Genomic DNA, 22,689 nt, shown 5'->3' with positions numbered 1-22,689 from the left:
CTGGTCTGCTGTTATACCGGAGGGGACTCCCCCCCTCCCGCCGCTCTTACCGGGCCTCCCGATCCACCGGGAGGCCCGATCACCAATCCGCCGCCACCGGCGGCTGCTGACAGTCTGGAACGAAGCCATGAGCGGCTTCGTTCCAGCCTTCTAATTGTAAACGCCGAAGCGACATCACTTCCCGTTTACTCGGCTGCCAATGGCGCCGGTTTTAAAAAAATATACAGTATTCAGAATCACCGTTTTCGGCGATCTGAATACTGTGAAGTGCAAAGGAGGGATCTTTTAAACCCCTGATCTCTCCATAAAGAGTACCTGTCACCACCTATTACTGTCACAAGGGATGTTTACATTCCTTGTGACAGCAATAAAAGTGATAAAATTTTTTTTTTTTAAAAAACACAATTTCTAAATATAAAAATAAATCAAATAAATAAGAAAAAAAAACATTTTTAAAGCGCCTCCCGTCCCCGCGCAGCAAAGAAAACGCATACGGAAGTCGTGCCCGCATATGCAAACGGGGTTCAAATCACACATGTGAGGTATCGCCGCGATCGTCAGAGCGAGCAATAATTCTAGCACTAGACCTCCTCTAACTCTAACCGTAAAAAAAATTGAAAGAGTCACCTATGGAGATTTTTAGGTACTGTAGTTTGTCGCCATTACACGAGTGCGTGCAATTATAAAGCGTGACATGTTTGGTATCTATTTACTCGCCGTAACATCATCTTTCACATTATACAAAAAAATTGGGCTAACTTTACTGTTTGATTTTTTTTTTTAATTCATGAAAGTGTCCCTTTTGCTAAAAAGTTGCGTTTAAAACACTGCTGCACAAATACTGTGTGATAAAAAAATATTGCAACAATTATTTTATGCTCTAGATTTTCTGCTAAAAAAAAAAAAATATATATATATATATATATATATATATATATATATATATATATATATATATATATATATATATATATATATATAATGTTTGGGGGCTCTAAGTAATTTTCTAGCAAAAAATACAGATTTTAACTTGTAAACATCAAATGTCTACAGAAAAAAACAAAAATAACTTTGCGCTAACTCAAACGTGTAAGCCACTGACACTGCAAATAGAATTTTTGCTGTAAACCATAAGATGTATAAAATAAGTGCAGCGCTGTAAATTATACAAAAGTGAGGTGACAAATGTGAGTGTCAACATATAATATTCTTATAATGATAAATGTCCATTGTCAATAAATCAAAAAGTCCATCTTAATTGTGAAACAATTATTATTATAGAGTCGGCTCGAATTCAGTGAGTCACCTAGAGGCTGGGACCGCCCAAGACGTCTCTAACCTCTACATGGAGAAGGCACCCCGGTGAGGCACCCCTAGGATCTCTTCTCCAGTGTATCATTGGGATCTCCTCATCATTGCCAGGGGGCAATTTTTAAGCCTGTTTGACTCATACAGCATACGCTGTTTTGGGTCCCAACCTTTCGGTAAGCCTCCATTCATATGGGTGGTGGTATCTGCACAAGCTTTATTTTTCACATTAAACCCCTGAGAAGGCCTCCAAGACGGTATATTTTTTCCTGGTCTTCACCATCTACACCTTTGCCATTGGGCATTAAAGGCTTGTTTAGACCTATATAGCATATGCTATCTTTAGGTCCAATATCCATGGTACGCCTTCATTACTTTGGGGATTGTTTTTGACCACTATTTTAACTATATATTCACGTGGTGATATAACTGTTTCACAATTAAGATGGACTTTTTGATTTATTGACAATGGACATTTATCATTATAAGAATATTATATGTTGACACTCACATTTGTCACCTCACTTTTGTATAATTTACAGCGCTGCACTTATTTTATATATCTTATCCTAAACATCAAATGTCAAAAATAGGCTTAGTCATGAAAGGGTTAAATCACTGTTAGCTATTCCTTAGATGTTCTAATGATATTGCTGTTTACAGTTTGCATTGTTTAGGACAATGTGATCAAATACTTACCTGATTCTGTGTGGTATATATTCTGTGTGAATTTACAATTAAGCCAGTTCCAGTTTTCACCTAAGCTAGTGCAGTCTAGTTCTTGGGTGCAATATTTAGTTATAATACATGGTTACTGAGTGAAGAAAGCTGAACCTTAATGGAGGCACCCAGGTGCCAGGTGGTCCGTCACACCCATTAAAACAGTTAATAAACCTGCTCTTCAGAATATACCATACCTTCTTTTGAAGCATCTCCACAAATCCAATAGGATCGACTAGCGCGTCCTTCTGGTGATGGGTTAACTTCTCAATGTCTAACACGGCTTGTGATCGCTGAGCCTCCAGCACTGAGATAGTCTGTAAAAGCCTCTGATAACTGGAAGGAAAAGAGAAAAAAATAAATGACAATCAGTGCACACAGCTCAAGAGTCTAGAAGGACACAGACCGTACAGAAACCCATTACACTGAGTGAAATGAAGATTCTCAGATACACAGTACAGGATAAGACCCCATCATACAGCAAGGTTTACACATAAAAGAATATTACAAAATGGGAAATGTCAAGAAACATTGTGCCACTGTAACTAAGAGTTCAAGGAAAGGTAGACTGTTTAGTTTTAGGTTTCCTTTCACATTAGAATTCAACAAAAGAATCCATTTAGCCTGAAATCAGCTGGTCATACAATAAATGGAACAGGTTTACATTCATACAATTTTTGTATCCTGTGCTTAGTTTAAAATAAAGTCACTAATGTTTTAAAGAATAAATTCCAGGCATGGCTATATTATAGTTACATTGGACCAGCTTGGGCCTATGTAACTATGTATATCAGGGCTCGACAAACCCCAGGCTCCTGGCGCTTGGGCTGCCGCCCGCATACATCCCGTGTGCTCCTCACCCCGCTATGTATTCTGGGCTCTGCTTGCCCATCTGCGGGCCCGCAACCGGCATAGCGGGAGGCGCCGGGTAGAGGGGGAGGGGGGAGGTAGGAGAGCGGACAGACGACCACTCTCCTTTCCATCTAGTTGTTGACTCGGAAGCGACATGTGATGTAATTTCTTGGTCCCCGTAAGGTATAAAGCTTACCTGTAGGTAAAATTTATATTCCATTGAGGAGCAGCTGGTGACGTCACCAGCGCATTTGCTCTGAAAGAATGGCATATCCGTGTTGTCCCTACAGAGCTCTGTGCCGTAAATCGTGACTCCCATGTGCATGCGTGGGAGTGACGTCATTGCGGTTCAATGGTGCACAGGAGCGAGTGAAAATGAAAAGTTGTTGCGTCAGAGCAGGCACCACATAGGAGAGAAAGTTAGAGCATAGGAAAATTAATTTACATGTGAAAATCAACTTTGCTAAAAAATTACTTAGAACCCCCAAACATTATACAGTGGAACCTTGGTTTACGAGTAACGCAGTTAACAAGCTTTTTGAAAGACGGGCAGTACCGCATTTGGCCAGAGGTGCGGGGGCGCCGGGGACACTCGGAACGGTTTGGAAATACTCGGAATGAATCGGAAATACTCTGTTCCCGAGCTGTCCCCGAGTATTTCCAAGGCTCCCCCCCCCCCCCCCACCTCTGCCCACATGCGGTATTGCATGCAATAGAAGTCAATGAGGAACTAATTATCTTAGTTTCCATTGACTTCTAAGCGAAACTCTCTTTGATATGCGAGTGCTTTGGATTACAAGCATTCTCCTGGAACGGATTATGCTCGTAATCCAAGGTTCCACTGTATATTTTTTAAGTAGAGGCCCTAGAGCAGGGGTAGGCAACCTTAGAGAGATGGAAATCTACTTGAACAACACTGATAAAATCAAAGACCAGAAAGGCATGTTCCATGTGCGTTTCCTGCATAGTGTTCAAAACGCACTGCCTTTGTGATCTACTGTTGGTGGTGATACATTGTGAACCTCAAAAGATCCCAAACAAAGTGGAAACAAAAAAATATTAGAAGAGAGTGCAGTGTTTAGGAGCATGCTGCACTCAGAATGCAGGGATCAGGAGCGCGTTGCGGATCAGGAGCGCGCTGTGCTCAGAATACAGGCATGAGAAGCGTGCTGCGCTCAGAATGCAGGGATGAGAAGCGCGCTGCGCTCAGAATGCAGGCATGAGAAGTGTGCTGCGCTCAGAATGCAGGGATGAGAAGAGCGCTGCGCACAGAATGCAGGCATGAGAAGTGTGCTGCGCTCAGAATGCAGGGATGAGAAGCGCGCTGCGCTCAGAATGCAGGCATGAGAAGTGTGCTGCGCTCAGAATGCAGGCATGAGAAGTGTGCTGCGCTCAGAATGCAGGCATGAGAAGTGTGCTGCGCTCAGAATGCAGGCATGAGAAGTGTGCTGCGCTCAGAATGCAGGGATGAGAAGCGCGCTGCGCTCAGAATGCAGGCATGAGAAGTGTGCTGCGCTCAGAATGCAGGCATGAGAAGCGCGCTGCGCTCAGAATGCAGGGATGAGAAGAGCGCTGCGCACAGAATGCAGGGCCCAAGGGATCAGGAGTGTGTTGCGCTCAGAATGCAGGGATGGGGGGGGGGGTGATGTGAAGGGCGGTAGAGGACACTGCCATGGGGGTGGCCCTGCCCATAACAGTGTTCACTGCCCCCTCCACATTACCTACCCCCTCCCCCACCCCACACACAGTAGTGTCCTCTTCACCCCCCCCCCCCCCCATCAGGAGACCGAGAAGCAGCACAGTTCTGTACAGGGGACGGAAGCAGGAGCTGGTAGAGTGACTTAATATTAACAAGCTGGTGATTGGTTGCTTAGGACCTAACAACCAATTACCTGCGGGTTAACTTAAGTTAACCTCCGTCCTGGACTGTGCTGCCTCAGGAGGGGGAGTGTAGGGAGAGAGAACAACCAAAGGCGTGGCGGAGGACAGGCAGCTGGCAGTAGCAGGGGTCGGCGGCGTAGACCCATTCCTGGTCTACCAACCCCCGGCCTTAGAGAATAAAAGGCAGGTTTTGCAATTTTATGTATGTCGCACGTTATTTGCGTAGCGGTTTTTCAAATGCATTTTTTCAATGGAAAAATACACTTTAGTAATTCATATAATACCCAATTTCTGGTAAAATATAAAAGATGGTCTTAGGCTGAGTAAACAGAAACCCAACTTGTCATGCTTTAAAATTGCACACACTCATGGAATGGTGCCAAAATAAAGTACTTAAAAATCTTCATAGAAGACACTTAAAAAAGCTTTTATAGGTTACCAGTTTACAGTTAAACAGGAGGTCTGGTACTAGAATTATTGCCCTCGATCTGATGTTCACAATACTTCACATGCGTGGTGCGATCGCCGTTTACCTATGCGTGTGGGACCAATGCATGTGTGATTTGCGCGCAAGCATTGTGGGATGGGGGTGCTTTAAAAAAATGTAAAACTGTCTCTTTTTTATTTATTCTTATTGCTGTCACAAGGAATGTAAACATCCCCTGTGATAACATTACCAAGTGACAGGTCCTCTTTATGGAGAGATCGGAGGTCTATTGGACCCCATATCTCTCCTCTGCCCTTAAAAGCTTCTGATCATACCAAGATCGGTGTGATCAGATACTTTTTACAAGTCAAAAATTACTTGTTTACATGCTGGGGAAACCAGAAGTAACAAAATACTCATCGCTTCCGGTTTCTAATGCCAAAGTGATGATCGGGGAAGAACCGTTCACCTCTATGGTAAGCCAGCAGAACCGTCAGTGCTGGGCACCCCACCGGCGAGAAGCACCAGAGGCCAATTAGCCGCTAAGATTGCTTTTACATAAACCAGCATTGCCCAAATAAAAGAAAAAATACAGGGATGATGCTGGTAGCTGCAGGCATCATCTCAGTATACCACTTGAAACCCGCAACATATATATAGGTTTTGTGGTCTTCAAGTGGGTGGGATACCAAAGACAAGACGTAAGGACAACGACTGAGGAGAAGGCACTGCTCACCATGGAGGATCGGTGACCCCTTGTGGGATGTGAAGTGCATCTGGTGCCCCCTGGAGGTTTGCCAGGTACCAGCAAGAAGGGAAGCATGCCTGGCTACTCCAGAAATGAGCATGGGAAACAAGGTGTCTAAACAGTGAGGAACATATACAGTATAAATCATGGGACTGATACAGTGCCAAACCAGGAAAGTGAGTCCACCTGTAGTTTCCGGTGAAATGGGAAACATCTTATGCATGGCTGCAAATACACAACATATGGCACCATTTGAACTGGAGCACCAACACAAAGGGGGAGATATACCAAGGCGGAAGAGTCCTCTTCTTGGGTCCCTCTTTGATGATCCTGGCCCCTCCCTCCTGTTTGTGCCCCAACAGCAAGCAGCTTGCTATGGGGGCACCTGAGCCGAAACGCAACTCCCTGTGTCCATTCAGACACAGAGCCTGCAGCCCAGCTCTGCCCCCGCTCTCTCCTCATTGGCCAGCTGACTTTGATTGACAGCAGCGGGAGCCAATAGACTGTGCTGCTGTCTAATGAAGAGGGGAGTTCCGAGCAGCCGAGACACACCTGCAACATTGCTGGATCTAGATGGCTCAGGTAAGTATTAGGGGGGCTGCTGCTCACAGAAGGTTTTTTTTTTATCTTAATGTATAGAATGCATTAAGATGAAAAATCTTCTGACTTTACAACCACTTTAAAGTGTTACTAAACCCACAACAGTAAAATCAGTCTGTATATGCAGTAAAGCATGCTTGTTATTCTCACTGTGGAACCTAAGGGGCTTATCCACCCCATTGTGTAAAAAGGCTGTTTGATCCTGTCTTCTCTGATCCTCCCCTCCCTTACACTGTCCCCTAATAATTTCCTCATAACACAGAGTCTATGGAGTCAGGCTGCACATGCTCTGTTTAGTGTGTATTGCTAGAGAGGTTGTTTTTTTTTCTTGGGAGAATGCATGTGATCAGCACAGGGCCAAACAGCACTGTCCAGACAGAGGGTCAGAGGTCCTGCATCCTGATTGGATAGTCATAAAAACTCCTTCTACAAGCTTTAACCAGTGCTTGGCTGGACACTGATAGAAGTCACAAGACTGCTATATACTGCTGATGAGAAAAGGCATTTAGAATTAATTTACTAAAATAACTGCATTTCCATGTTCTGTGTACTGTGGGTAGCCAGATATAGTGAATGCAGAGTCCTGGGTTTGGTAACACTTTAATTGTCATCTGTTTTTGCCTACCAAGCTCTGCAAGGCGCGACTCCTCCAAGCGGTAGAGAATTTCTTGTTTTTTATATGAGTGAGCAGTCAAGACTGCACAAAGTTCCTACTGTCTGCCAACTGAGGAAACAATCACAAGATGCCGAGGTCCAGTAGATTTTTTTTTTGTGGCTGTCCTGCATCAGAGCCTTGTGTCACTACGCTGCTTTGTGCACTCCACCATCACAGCCAGGATCACATCACCTCAAATTATTGTCTTTATATATCATTGCCCCCCCCCCCCCCCCAAAAAAAAAAACATGTAGCAGAATACATATTGGCCTAGAGTTATAAAGAAATTTGATTTTTTTTCTTTCAGTTTTGTTCACTGGATATGTTTTATAGCAGAAAATAAAAAATATTGTTTTCTTTTCAAAATTGACGGTATTTGAAAACGCAGAGGTGATCAAATACCACCAAAAAAAAAAGCTCTGATTGTGGGTAAAAACGTCAATTTTATTAGGTTACAGCGTCATATGACTGCGCAATTGTTAAAGTAACGCAGTGCCGCATTGCAAAAAGTGGCCTGGTCATTAAGGGGGGTGAACCTTTTGGGGGTCAAGTGTTTTTTTTTTTTTTACTTTAGTAACACTTTAATGGCCCTGTATTCTATTTTTCTGTGTTTTTCTCCCTCCCTGTAATTATTATACAGGATTTATATAGTAATGTCCTCCATGAGCTCCCAAATCTTACCTCTTTTCACTGCTCTGTGCACACTACACATCCCATAGTCCCCTAGCCCAGCTCAGGAAAACTGCATGCGCCTGTAAACGGCGATACTTTAACATACCTTACAGTTCATCGGTTTAGCGTTAACCATGAATAACGGGAGATAGAATTATTGTTCTCACTGCAGCATGCTCGGCGATATGCAACATGTAATGCAATAAACAACTTTGCATGTAGGCGCCCAAACACGCGTGTTTACGTTCGTATGTGCATGTATGTGGGGGTGAGGGGGGCTCCATTTTATTATTTTATTTTTTATTTATTTTAGGTACTTGTATAGCGCCTTCAATTTACGCAACGCTTTACATATACAATGTACATCCACATCAGTCCCTACCCTCAAGGAGCTTACACTCTAAGGTCCCTAACTCACATTCATGCATACTAGGGGAAATTTAGACAGAAGCCAATTAGCCTACCATCATGTCTTTGGAGTGTGGGAGGAAACCCATGCAGACACAGGGAGAACATGCAAACTCCAGGCAGGTAGTGTCGTGGTTGGGATTCGAACCAGCGACCCTTCTTACTGATAGGCGAAAGTGCTATCTACTATACCACTGTGCCGGAGGGAAGGAGGTTTTTAAGTACTTGGGGTTCATTAGACCTCAAATCTCTCTTCTGTCTTCAAAAGCATCTGATCTAACCAAGATATATGTTTGATCAGATGCTTTACAAGCCGGTAATGCCTTGTAAACAACAAACCGAACCGGTAGTGACAAAATCCTCACCACTTCCATTTTTTTTTACGTCATAGAGAAGAGGCGAGTATAGATGTACTTGTCTTTCCTCTTCTAGCATCCGGATAGACTATCCGCAGCAATCCCAGGCTCTTTGGGAGCCCAGGAACGGTGGCAGTGGTCCTTCTGCGCCCTATAGAAGCGATCCAACGGCTACAGAGCTGCTCAGATCACTTCTACAGGAAAGCCCATTGTCGGTCACAAATGTAGCAGCTGCAGCCATCATCCTGGTATAACCCCTTCAGCCCAAGGACGTACAGGTACATCCTAAGGGTATGAAGTGGTTAAGTAGGTGTGACCTCTTAAAGATTAATTCCACTGGGGAGCTTCAATATAATGAATTTCTGTTTTAAAGTACTTCAATACCGGGTGCCCTTCCTGCCTGGCTTTCAGCGCTCTCGTGCTTTGAATGACAATTGCGCGGTCATGCAACACTGTACCCAAACTAATTTTTTATCATTTTGTCCACAGAACTAGAGTTTTCTTTTGGTCGTATTTAATCACCACTGGGGTTTTTATTGTTTGCTAAATAAACATAAAAAGAGGGAACATATTGAAAAAAAAAGCAAGTTTTTCTTCGTTTGTTATAAAATTTTACAAATAAATGTTCTTCATAAATTTAGGCCAAAATTTATTCCGCTACATTTTTTTCGGTAAAAATAACCCAAATCAGCGTATATTATTTAGTCTGTAGGAGAGTTATAAGTCCACAAACTATGGTATATATCTGAAAATTGATTAATCCTGTTGTACTGACGGACTATCTAATTTCTTGAGGCCCAAAGATGTCAGGACAGTGCAAATACCCCCCAAATGACCCTTTTTTTTGGAATATAGACAGTCCAGGGTACTTAGTAAGAGGCATGGCAAGCTTTTTGAAGTTGTAAATTTTTGCCATTTTTTGGAGAATAAAATGTATTTTTTTTTACATAATGTCACCTGTGCAGTACAGCGTCATCATATAACTGGTGGTGTGGCAGTGATCAGAAACTAGTGACAGTATGAAAAAAAATAAATAAATCATTTTTCTTTTTCATTATTATTTTTCATTATTATATTTTTTACGATTTTTTTTTTTAAAACACTCTGACTAAAGCAATATAATGTTACCATAGTAACACATTATGTTTGCATATAGCAATGAATTTCATTGCTATAAGCAAGCTGTGGTTGGCCCAGTCTGTACCATGTGATCACAGTGACCAATCACAGCTAAAAACACAATTGTACACAATGGAAGGCTATCCATTGTTTACAACTGTTATGTGACCTGCTGTGATTGGTTACATTTGTCACATGGTACCAGCAGCAGGTCGATACAGTGATAAGTCACCAGCTGTGTCCGCTGGACACAGCCCGTGAAAGATCGCGCCGCAGCGCGATCCAGGACGACGACATACGACGTCTACCCAGATTGACAAGAGGCCCGTTACAATTGGTTACAAATGGTTACAATTGTATCTACACTTTTTAACCTGGTGGTCTGGCCAATATCACACTTCTTGTCCAAGGATGGCTACACTAGCTGGCTACAGTCCGCCTGGGCTCTGTACTGGGAGCACACTGTGCAGCACGCTCCCAGCACAGAGATGTACGCATATATGCAGCCCAATGTGAATGTACAATGTATATGTAAAGTGCTGCGTAAATTGATGGCGCTATATAAGTACCTGAAATAAATAAAATAAATAAATAAAATGGAAAATAGCCCAGTTCAGTTGAGGCTGCATATATGCATACCGCTGGCGGGAAGGGGTTAAAGAGGAGCTTTAGGCCAAAACTAAAAATGAGTGAACAGGCAGGAATTTTAATGCAGACAAGACATGCTTTGTCTCTGCATTAAAGTGACTTACCTGCCTGTCCACCCTTGTACAGTGAGCCACGTCCGCGCAGCTCACTGTACAAATTTTGTAATGCTGAATCTGACTGAACTCCTGCACAGGAGGGATGTCATCCCTGCCTGGCCAATGGCAGCGGCCGGCGACCCAGAAGTCAGCTGCCAGGCGAGGCGCTCGGGGGCACCGCATCGCTGGAGCCGAGGTGAGCATAGTTCCGCTGTAATGCTGTTGACAGACTGCATCATTTTTTATTTTGATAATAGTTCCACTTTAAGCAGCCGTATTCTATTTTCTACCTGCGTGGACGATGTAGACATAATAGTTAGCGATGACATTCCGGGGAGGTTCTGCTGGTTTCTCAGCCACTAATCACAGCTATAATAGACACTGCGGCACAAAAAGACATGAGCTATGGAAGTGGTGAGAGCTGCAGTTGGATTAACAGTAAACTCTTCTACGGGTAACAAAGGAATCACCTGTCAGCTCTGAGCGATCCGAACATCTCTAAAGAAGTTCAAAGTATCCAGAGCTTTGCTGAGAAATCAATGAACTTCTGTGATCAATATAATTACACAAGGGAAGCTTTGTGCCAAACCGGGGTGTTACAGCTCCTCCAGCCTCGGGGCATTTCTCCTGGCCAACATTATTCACAACAAAAGCTCTATCTCCCGCCCCACAGGGTGTAGATTTAGAGGGCCTTTTATAAAAAGCTGTTCTCTGGGCAGATTTGTTTTTTTTATTTAACTGAACAAGTGCCAAAGCTTGATGTGTAGGGTGTCCTTAAATCCCTTCTGCCTTCATTTATCAGGAAATGCTGCCTAATAATTGTGATTGGGGCATTATCTCCTGTTTAGGAGACCAGTCACCCCAGCTGGGTGTATGCGCATTGGGTGACAGGTCTCATCAACAACCACCCTAAACACCTATATGATGTTGGGTCTCCTGCTAAGATTTCAAAGAAAGGTTTCTTCCGATTGAGGAAGGTAGACTTAAAGAGGAGCTAAACTTAACGATACTTACCCATCTTTCAACGGTCTGATATCCCTCGTCGGTATTTTCTACCCCAGTTCTTCCAGTTGCCAGGCTGTGGCCATCTTCATTGGCCAGGATGATGTCATTCCTGCACATGGTGATACAAGCGCTGTGCCCGAATGTAAACTGAGCTGCTCTTGCCCAGGTCAGTACACATTCCAAAGCATACTGTGAGAAGGCTGGTAGGTTTCTTTTACGGCAGAAGAGACATTGCATGTCGCTTCTGCAATAAAGAGCCAGCATTCTTGCAGTTTTCCGCTTTAGGCCCCTTTCACATCAGAAACTATGTGTTTTTTCCTAGTACCTATGCATGCATTTGATGTGCATTTTACATGCTTGTGACGCGCATTTAACATGCAGTTGATGCTCGTTTTTCTATCTGCATTTGTCCTGTGAGGTTACTTCCTTCTTCTTTCTTTCCTTGGGCTTTTATGTGCACTGTAAAGCATTGCAGTGTTTGCATGCCTTTCTGCATGTTAGTTGTGTTGCGTTTGTTTGTTGTGTTGTTTTGAAAAAATGCAGCATGCTGTACTTTTCTGCACTGCAATGATATGAACTATGCCCTAGATTTTGGACTATCTACACAGTTGGAGCGCAGTCCAAAATGCATCCAACTGCAGCCAACTAAATCCCACTGCGTTCAGTGTGAAAGGACCCTTAAGGGCCCATTCACAACAGGAACTGGCCATTTACTGTGCATTTTTGCATGCACAGTTATGTGCATTTGCCGCTCACTTTTAGTGCATTTTCCATAAAATTGCATTTCCTTTGAGGTCACTTCCATCTTCTTTGGGCTTTAGGCCCCTTTCACACCAGAGCCTGCAAGTAACTGCATTCTTTTCTTAGCTATGCATGCATTTGACGCATGTTTTACAGTGTATATATATATATATATATATATATATATATATATATATATATATATATATATATATTTTGCCGTAAATATCCATATGCCGTAGAGATGCACCGAAATTTAGGCGGCAGAAAATGGTGTTACCGGCATGCGGCCAATAAGAGAAACCGGTGCTGGTAATGGCACCAAAAACGCATGCAATTTTGCACCGGTTTTACTGTGCTTATAATGTTTTTCATAGGTTATGTGACTCAAAAACCGCATCAAAAACGTAACACGGGTTGCATTTGAACTGGGAGGTGCGTTTTTTTTTTAACTGACCAAAAATGCAACAAGCAGGTTTTTTTAACACCACAATGGAAGCCCAAAGGACATACATAGGATTTAAAGGGATACATTTTTCTTGAGCTTTTCTTGTGCTAAAGGTGCCGGTAATGGCCTGTCAATAAATTCATATTCATTTCAATTGATATTAACTAAAAAGTCAAATATAATACAATTCTATCTAAAAATATAAATATTTTTTAAAAACTATCAATTTCGGTACCAAAATTTCTATTCGGTGCACCTCTAATAGTTCCCTAACACACATTCCTGGACATAGGCTCTTCTGTAGCGGGTGCTGTAGCAACTAGCTGGAAAGTGGGCTTGTCATGAAACAACACATTTCAACTGCACATAAAAAAAAAGGCACATTCGCCAGATCATCAGATATCGTCCAAAACTTTTATTGCAGAAAAATCACATCACAAAGCAGGACCCCTTCACCCCTTGATCACATGCATGACAAAGGGGTCCTGTGCAGCTCGCAAGGCAAATGTCGCACTTGGTCCTTTGTGATGTGATCTTCCTGCAATAGAACGTTTTGGACGATATCTGATGATCCACGGTGTGCTGGCAAATATGTGCGCCGTTTTTACATGCTGTTGACTTGCCTTTACATGCAGTTGATGCGCGTCTTTCTCGACGCATTTCTCCTCTGAGGTCTCTTCCTCCTTCTTTCTTTCCTTGGGCTTCTGTGCACCGTGATGGGTTGCAGTGCATTTGCATGCATTTTTGCACGTTTGTGATGTGGAGAAATGCAGCATGCTGCACTTTTCTGAACTGCGCTGCACTGCAATGGTGTCAACTATGCCCATAGGATAGCCTGGATTTTGGACTGTCTATGCACTTAGAGTGCAGTCCAACATGCACCCAACTGCCTCCCACTGCGTTACCACTTTATATCTACAGAGGAGGTCTACTGCTAGAATTACTGCCCATGATCTGGTGTTTGCGATGTGTGGGATGATCGCTGTTTGCGTGCATGCAGAACAGACACACGCATTAGCCTGTGTGCACTAGCACGGGGGGGGGGGGGGGGGGGGGGACTTTTTTTTTTTTTCACACTGTTGCTTTCATTTATTTATTTTTTTATCACTTTTATTGCTGTCACAAGGAATGTAAACATCCCTTGCGACAGCAATAGGCATGTGACAGGTACTCTTTATGTAGGGATTTGGGATCAATAAGACCCCAAATCCCTCCTTTGCATCTAAAAGTGTTCAAAATGCCAATATCTGCATTTTTTTAACCACTTCTGGACCGGCTCACGCCGATATACGTCAGCACTTTGAAGGATATTGTTGTTATGGCAGCAGCTAGCTACCATAACCCCGGCATCCTCTTCTTCAGTGAGCGGTCTGTTTTCAGATAAAAGTGTACTCTACGACGGATTTGTCGCAAGATCGGTGGCGGGAGAGGGTGCCCTCCGCCGCTTGAGCCGCTGCCGGCGGCGGAGGCGATCGGATCCTTCTTCCTGCTTGACATGTAACTTTTTCAAAAATTTTCTTTTTTTTTTTTTTGCGTTTTAGTGTAAATATGAGATCTGAGGCAAGGGATGTTTACATTCCTTGCAATAGGAATAAAAGTGACAATTTTTTTTTTTTTTTTTAAAGAACAGTGTAAAAATAAAAATAAATAGTAAAATAAATAAGAAAAAAAAATAAATTTTAACGCGTGCCCCGTTCCACCAAGCTCGCGTGAAGAAGCAATAATTTTAGACCTCCTCTGTAAGTCAAAAAATGCAACCTGTAGAATTTTTTAAACATCGCCTATGGAGATTTTTAAGGGTAAAAGTTTGTCACCATTCCACCAGCGGGCGCAATTTTGAAGCGTGACATGTTGGGTACCAATTTACTTGGCGTAACATTATCTTTCACTATATAAAAAAAAATTGGGCTAACGTTACTGTTGTCTTTTTTTTTTTTAATTCAAAAAAGTGTATTTTTTCCCAAAAAAGTGCACTTGTAATACCGTTGCGCAAATACGGTGTGACAGAAAGTATTGCAACGACCGCCATTTTATTCTCTAGGGTGTTAGAAAAAAAACAATATATAATGTTTGGGGGTTCTAAGTAATTTTCTACCAAAAAAAAAAAAATGATTTTAATTTGTAAACACCAAATCTCAGAAAGAGGCTCGGTCGTTAAGTGGTTAATACTTTCGATTTTCAAAAAAATGGCGTAGTTGACAGCCAGGTATACCGGAAGTGGTGTCGTGTCATCGCTTCTGGGTTACCATAGCGGAGACCCGATCAAAGCCGCTTCCGGCTTTGTATGGGTCTCTGGCCATCCGGCTGACGTGGCGGCTGGTAGCTTGGGTCTCCCGGTGGGGCGGAGAGCCGCGGCAGGAGGATGTCCCCTCCCGCTGCTTGTAACAGCAATCAAGTGGCTAGTAAGCCACTCCAATTGCTATTACAAGAGAGCCGACCATCGGCGCTAAAATGCCTGCAGTTGTAAGAATCATCTCAGTACAACCACTTGAAGTCAAACAACGTACAGGTATGCGATTTGGCGGCAAGTGGTTAAACAAAAAACAGGGGTGCTCTAGAAGGGTGGAGGGAGGGCAATATATAAAACCTAGCCCTAGTGATAGGCTTAGAAATTCACACTTCTCGTGAATCTTTTAGAAACACGTCAACATTACTAAATCTCATTGTTTTTAGTAAAAAATTCTTCTTAAAAAAATTGTATTAAAAAACACACAAACACTAAACTGAATGTTACCTAACGCTTGGGAAGGGGGCAGGGATCTGATGTCACACAATGCACAGCGTAGAGCAGGGAGCCCAGTGTAATCTGAGACCTGAGTGGAGGGAAGTAGCACACCCCCTCTACACAGTCTCATAGGGAAACACGCACAGCTGAGGCTGTCAATCACCTGCTGTATGATGGAGGGGGTCCTGGCCGTCTTTGGGATTGCTGATATGGGCATATACTGTCAGAACTGACTCATGCAGATAGCAGAGGAATGAGAGAGCAGAAAGGAAGCACACTAAGGTTCACACATATATGCGGTGCAAAAAGACGCAGCTATTCCTGCGCGTTTTCCTCGTCGTAGTGAAATTTCAATGTGTTTGCAATCCGCTGCGGGTGTCAATACAAAGTTAAAAGAGAAGTATGTTTTGTTTTTTGCAGATTCATACTTACCTAGGTGGCTGGCTCTAACACTGAGAAACAAGCGATCAAACACCGCAGATCGCTCGGTTCTCAGAGCTGGTGACTGTCAGTCTCCAGCTCTCTGCTCTGACCACCACCCCCCCCCCCCCCCCTTCGTCCATGCTCACTTGAGCGCTGGGCTGTGGAGGGGGCGTGGCTCGCTGAGAGGCTGAACCGGGTGCTGGTCCAGGCATGTAGGTGGATCCCGACTTCATTGTCGTGATTTTGCCCAAGCCTGGACCGGCTCTGTGATGTTAGCCAACAGCGGTCTTCAACCTGCTGTCAGCTGAAAGCGGGTCACAGGAGTGCAGAACGAACTGCACTCCTGTGATCCGCAGGAGAAGTACAGCCAAATGAAATTTGGTTGTACTTCTCCGTTAACGACACCCCAAACACATTGCAAATGCAGTGCGCTTTGCCCTGCACCAGATCGCATGGTACAAAGCGATCCAGTTGCGGTCCAGCTCCAAAAAAGGTGCCTGCTTTTCTTTGGTACAATTCCTGTGCGACACACATGCGGGTTATAGTGTGAACCGGGGCTTAGTGCTATAGATAGAGGTAAGTACACTATAGATGGATAGGCCTTGTTTATTTTTCATTTCAGAGGTTTGTAACCACTCTAACCTGAAATCTTACCATGTTGGAAAACTATAGGTGGGAACGTAAAGCTACCAAATTGCACACAGTCTGGACTCGTGAGGGAATCAGGCAACATTCACACCTGAGCATTTTGTAGCTTGAAGCCTGACACTACAAAACGCTGGAGGGGGAAAAAAATTTATTATTCTCTATGTAGATGGTTCACATCTTCACTCCAAAACGGCTGAAGCCAGAAGCTCCAAAATGCCTGAAGCTCAGACGAGTTCTGGAACTTTTTTTTAACACAGATTTGGGCGTTTTCTGCTTTTTACATTGGTGACCTTTTGACCTGTACAAAAATCGCTGCAAAACACGGTAAAATCCCACGACTTTCTGCCTGAAAACGCTACGCTCAGGTGTGACAGGCCTTATGGGGTGAACCTTAAAGTGGTGTTCCACCCAAAAAAAAAAAAAAATGCATAAATGTGCCTAAAGGAAAAAAAAAAAAAACATTTGGAAAATTATTTTTTTTTACTCACTTCTAAATGCCTGTTGCTAGGGGGTCCCTCGTAGTCTGCCTCTTTCAGTGCCTGGGCTGGTGACATCACTTCCCCTTGGAGCAGGAAGGGCTCAGCTCTGCTCCCTCCCTCTTGTCAATCATATGGGATAAGTGACAGGTCCCATATGATTGCGCGGCCAATCATGGCGCATGCGCAGTGGGTGCCCAGCTGTGAAGCCACAGCCGAGCACCCACAGCTGCAATGCCGGCGCCGCCGAACGGAGGGGAAGAGGAGCGGGGCTTCCGATCCCCCGCATCGCTGGACCCTGGGACAGGTAAGCGTCCGTTTATTAAAGGTCAGCAGCTGCAGAATTTGTAGCTGCTGAATTTTAATTTTTTTTTTTTTTTTTTTTTTTAGTGGGAACTCCTCTTTAAGCTTCTGCAATGTGATCAGAGCTGCGTGTTTACATTCAGATAACATAATACCGGGTATCTGTATGGGTGCTTGCACATTTGTCAAAACACTGTGACCTTTGGAAAATGAGACACATAATCCACTAAGTGCTTGGAGCGGCCACAGAGCTCCGCTGTTAAGTGACATCTACATTTGTAAGCATGCAAGGAACCTTCGGCTCAAAGAAACAATGAACACAGAAGTGAATAGCAGAAATCAAGGTTACCATGGTTACACATACTCTTTGTTGTGTTTCAAAGCCACGTGATCAGACTCGAAGAAGTACACGTCGGGCTCGTCCTCTTCCTCCTCTGCAGGTTGCATGCCGCCGCTCTCTTTGGCGGGGAGCGCCGTACACTCCGCGCTGGAGGAGGCGCAGGCAGCCGGCTTATCCTGCGAACACTTTGCAGAAGAACACGTCTGCTTTTTATCGCCGGAAGCCGCCTCTTCGGCGGTCGTTACGGTTCCGTTAACAGCAGAGGAAAGTCCACTACCCTCGCTGGAACTCTCCTCGGCCTGTCCGTTCTCCCCACACGGAGAGGCATTTTTGGATGAGCTGTCTTTGACAGATACCAGCTTCCTTGGTGAAGTTCTTAAGGTATATTTATGTTCTTGAGTGTCGGAAAAGCACAGCTCAAGCGAGGGTCCCTCTGCCGCCTCAGACATGGGGAAATCCCCGCCACATACAGGCTTGTCCTGATTGGGGTTTGGGGATCGAGCAGCTTGTTCCTTGGAATTGCCATCACCTACAACGTCAAGTTCCTCCTCGGAGTCCCGTACGATCAGTAGGGCTTCCGCGCAGGAAACGCCTGTTGATTCATTGGTCTGATTGACGTGATCGATAGGTAGGCAGTTATTTAATTCATGGTCCTGTTTGTCTGCCTGTTCCTCGGAGTGCGTGCAAGGCACATTATGGTCTGAAAGACTATCCGTCTCGTTGTTAGCGGGCCCAGAGGAAGGAGTCAGCGAACTCCCATTCTCCGATAAGTTCAACTCCTTCGGGGGGGCGACCGCACTAGCGTTATTCTGTTTAACACTCCCATCCGAAGGACAGTTATTACAATTTACAGCAGCAGTCTCGTTGTTGTCAATACCATTCACAATCTGATGGTTCAACGCGTCCCCATCAGGTAAGGATTTTTTTACAGTTTCCTCAGACTCCGTGTCGGTTTTGATTTCCCTTTGGTTACTATCATCCAGTAAAAGATATCGATTAGCTCGTTTAGAACGGGGTGTGTCTGTTTCATGGTCAGACTCAGAGTGCCTCCTTTCCGAGGGCGCCTTGTGAAATGTACCGGACAATTCTTCCTCCGGGCTGCTGGGCTCCTCAGAACGAAGGTAGCGCTTAATTTTCTTCAACACAGGCGACAAAGCTCCCGGCGATTTCTTATCGCTGTTTTCCACACTGTCTTTGTCGCAACCGTCCTTTTCCGAAATAGACAGGCCTCTCTTTCTTGGGCTGACCCAAGACTCCCGAGGGCTTGGCTGTTTGAGTTCGCTGCCCTTGTTGAGGCTTCCCTTTTGGATCTGAACAGGTTCTGGCCTTTTCTTAGGAGACCGAGACCTCAAGAGCGCCGGAGGGACCACCTCGTCAGGGGGAGCGATGCTGCGGTTTCTCAGGGTGCGACCACAGAAGTTTTCGTCGAGCCCGTTAAATCCCACGGTAGATCTTGTGACGCGAGTCGAACGGGAAGCAGCCATACTATGGATCACCCAAATCGTGAGATCGACATGATCCTCTCATTGGGAACCCTGAAAAACGCAAAGAAAGTGAAAGTCAATGTGAGACGTAATTTTACAATGTAGTGTATCAAAGCAATTTATTCAGCTAAACCTTCATTCAAGTAAAAAAAAAAAGTTTTAAGCCCAATGGAAGCATTGGCCTCCCGAAATACATACAAAGGCAGAGTATGGGCCCCTCCATATATGAAGAGAGAGCCCTGAAGTCTACCTATAGAACTAGTCAATGTTTTAAGTTCAATTTCTTGTATTTTAGAACTCATTGTAAACATGCACATGAGGTTGCTACTGTTCATTACTTAAAGTGGTTGTTAAGCCACTCTAACAAGTATCCACCATCCGCGCTGTCTCCTTATGCAGTGTCCCCCTCTGTGTGTGATTTATAAAAATAAATGCTGTAAATACCTAAATTTCAGAGCCAAGATCGCGATCACATGACCGGCCGGCTTTCCCCTTTCCTCCTCTGTCAGATGCAGTGAGAGGGGTGTATATATATTATATATATATATATATATATATATATATATATATATACGTGAACCCGCACTTCCGGGTCGGGGGCACGCATGTGAGCTCCCGCTGACATTACACACAGTGGAAGGCGATCTACGGGTGTCAGGTACTCAATGTCCACTGGCACCTGACGATCGTCAGGCAGAGAGACAGAACTGCAATCTGCCTCTGTAAACAAGGCAGATCGCCATTCTGGCAGGAGGGAAGGGATGGAGTTTGTGTCCCTACAAAGCAGGGAATGAATTCCATCTCTTCCCCTAGTAAAAGCGCCTAACACTGTACACATAAACACTGGTTAGGCACACGGTTAAACCCTTCCCGGCCAGTGTGATTAGTAAAGTAACAATGTAGATTTTTAGCACTGATAACTGTATTAGTGTCACTGGTCCGCAAAAAGTGTCAGTTAGTGTAAGAATGTCCACCACATTATCGCAGTCCTGCTATGTCACTGATCACCGCCATTTGTAGTATAAGGAAAAATAATTAAAAATAACTTTTGCGCAAATCTCCCCAAGAATATCTCCAACAATAAAAACATGACAGGGGTTCTTACTCTTCAACTGTCTATCCATGGCTTAAAGAAAAAAGTTTTGACTTTACATACCCTTTCGCTGACAGCGGGGGGGGGGGGGGGTCGTTCACATTCCCGGTGGCTACAAACACCGTGATTGTGGGCAAATCTGACAACCAGACTCCTGCCTGTCAGATAGAAGCATTTGGGCGGCTGCATGCCTTGTTTGGTATTGATTTACTCAGCATAACATCATCTATTATTTTTACCCCAAAATTTGGCTTTTTATTGTGCTTGTGTTCACTAAAATTCATTAAAAGTGAATTTTTTCAAAAAACATTTGCTTCGGTAAAACTGCTGCGCAAAAAATTTGCAATATCCACCATTTTATTCTCTAGGGCCTCTGCTTGCAAAATGTACCCAGTAGTAGACTCTGGGCGTACTAGACACGCCCAAAAACATGTCATCATTGTATGCAGGGCGTGTCTAGAACGTCCAGTCCTTCTGCCAAGATCCTTCCCTGTCCCAGCAGTCCATTTTCATCCAATCTCCCACGGAGGAGAGCGGGGCTCTGACAGGTCTGTCAACGGAGTGATCCCCCGCTAAGCAAGCGGATTACAGACAAGCCCACGTAAAAAAGCCCTTATAAAACAGCAATCGCTCAGCCGCAATCACAAGAAGTTTCATTGAAACATTGTATCAATTGTAAAATTCTGTGTTTGCATCTACTGATCAAAGAGATGAACTTCGTTCTGCAGATGGAGAGAATTAAAGCAACCTTGACAAGTAAAAAAAAAAAAAAAAGTTCTCCTGTTGAACCCCTTATTAACCCCCTTAGTTTACTCTAATCAGCATTAATTAACTCCGTATTCTCCTTCTCCATTCAATTGTAATTTTTCTGGTGCTTTCACACTGAGGCACTTTGCAGGCGCTAAAGTGCTAAAAATAGCGCCTGCAAAGCTCCCTGAAAGAGCCGCTCAATGCAGCCCAATGTGAAATCCCCGAGAGCTTTCACACTGGAGCGGTGCGCTTGCAGGGCCGTCAAAAAAGTCCTGCAAGCCGCATCTTTGGATCGCTGTAGGAGCTGTGTATTTACCGCTCCTAAAGAGCCCCTTCCCATTGATAACAATGGGGCAGTGCTGCAAACCCGCCGGCAAAGCGCCGCTGGTTTTAACCCTGTTTTCGGCCGCTAGCGGGTGTTAAAAAACCACCCCACTACCAGCCGAATAGCGCCGCTAAAACGGCGCTATATTTAGAGCCGCTGTACCACCAGCGCCCGCACGCCTCAGTGTGAAAGAACCCTAATAGTTAAGCCTTATTTGTTTTTGTTCGCTTTCTTATTAATATTTGTACGTTTTACATATATTTTACACGTATCACAATGAAAAAAAAACACTTTACTTCGTTTGTAAATAACTTTTGCAACGCTTTGTACCAAAATCATCATTTTAGTGTTTTACACAGGACAAATTACAGAATAAAATGCACGCTTCTTTTGTGCAGTAATTCTATTCATGTTTAAACTAACACAGTTCAAAAAAAAAAAGAAAAATTTGCCTTTTGTTTAGTTTTATTACATTTAACAGGTTTGCAAAAAAAAAAAAAAATATATATATATATATATATATATATAGTTGCAGGACAATACTCACAAAAAGAAAGCCTTGTTTGTCCTTAAAAAAAACAATGTATGTATTACGTATCTTAAAGAGGAACTGCAGTCTGCTCACATAATTTGTAATAAAAACATCTTTGCCATTTTGAAGCTTCCTTCCAACCACTTTGCATATTATTTTATATATACTGTGATTCTGTATTTGCCAAATATGCTGCAGAAATCTCCCTCCACTGAGTCTGGCTGCAGCCATTTTAACTGTGGGCAGCTGAAGCTGCTGCCTGTTCACTTATAGACACACAGAGGCACACCTCCAGCTCTGCAGCTTTCATTGGCCCTCTTATGACTCAGCCCCCCTTTCTTCCTGGCAAGCTCTCACAAGAGTGATAGAGAGCTGTGCATGATGTCATAAGCCTAGGCTAATGACTAGACAAGAAACAGCAAGTGGGCTGTATAAGGGATTTACTGGCAGAAAAAAATATGTTTTACTATCCAAAGTTAAAACAACAACAAAGGCAAAAGATTTAATAGACGGAAAGATGAAAAAATGACTGAAGGTCTGCTTTAAGTAATGACAAAATGATCACCGAAGGAACAGGCTCATAGCAGAAATGTGAAAAATTGCTCTGGTCCATAAGGGGTAAACAGGTGTGAGAGCCAAAGTGGGTATATAATGTTAGGGGGTTCGAAGTAATTTCCTAGCAAATAATAAAAAAAAAAAAAGGCAGATTGTTACATGTATGAGAGAAATGTCAGAACTGGCTCGAGGGTAGAGTGGGTAAATGATAAAGGTGTGTACAATGAAAAGAGGAGTTCATGCACTAAATCTCAATACATGTGTTATCCGCGTACAGTCATCAGGACTTTTTTTTTTTTTTTTTTTTTTTTAATCTTTTTCAGACTCTTGAAAGTTTACTTTGCTTGCACAA

The 22,689-nt window shown here is 43.6% G+C and overlaps 1 protein-coding gene across 3 annotated transcripts in view; it reads right to left on the bottom strand.

Annotated features, from left to right (window-relative positions):
• Positions 1-2,087: 2,087 nt before the first annotated feature.
• Positions 2,088-22,689, bottom strand: part of LOC141103749 (ZZ-type zinc finger-containing protein 3-like) — a 39,343-nt gene continuing 18,741 nt past the window's right edge. For 2 of the 3 annotated variants that reach the window (XM_073593710.1, XM_073593711.1), the window contains exons 2-3: positions 17,623-19,133; positions 2,088-2,364 (exon numbers count right to left, since the gene is read on the bottom strand). In XM_073593710.1, the coding sequence (XP_073449811.1) occupies positions 2,103-2,364; positions 17,623-19,082 (1,722 nt within the window). In that variant the 5' untranslated portion in view covers positions 19,083-19,133 and the 3' untranslated portion in view covers positions 2,088-2,102. Of the gene's footprint in view, positions 2,365-17,607; positions 19,134-22,689 lie in introns of all 3 variants that reach the window. The other variant, XM_073593712.1, reaches the window with a different exon arrangement.

The sequence above is a fragment of the Aquarana catesbeiana genome, linkage group LG07 (genome assembly GCF_042186555.1).
Source record: "Aquarana catesbeiana isolate 2022-GZ linkage group LG07, ASM4218655v1, whole genome shotgun sequence".
NCBI classification, from domain to species: Eukaryota; Metazoa; Chordata; class Amphibia; order Anura; family Ranidae; genus Aquarana; species Aquarana catesbeiana.
This window is presented reverse-complemented; position numbering and strand designations above follow the sequence as displayed.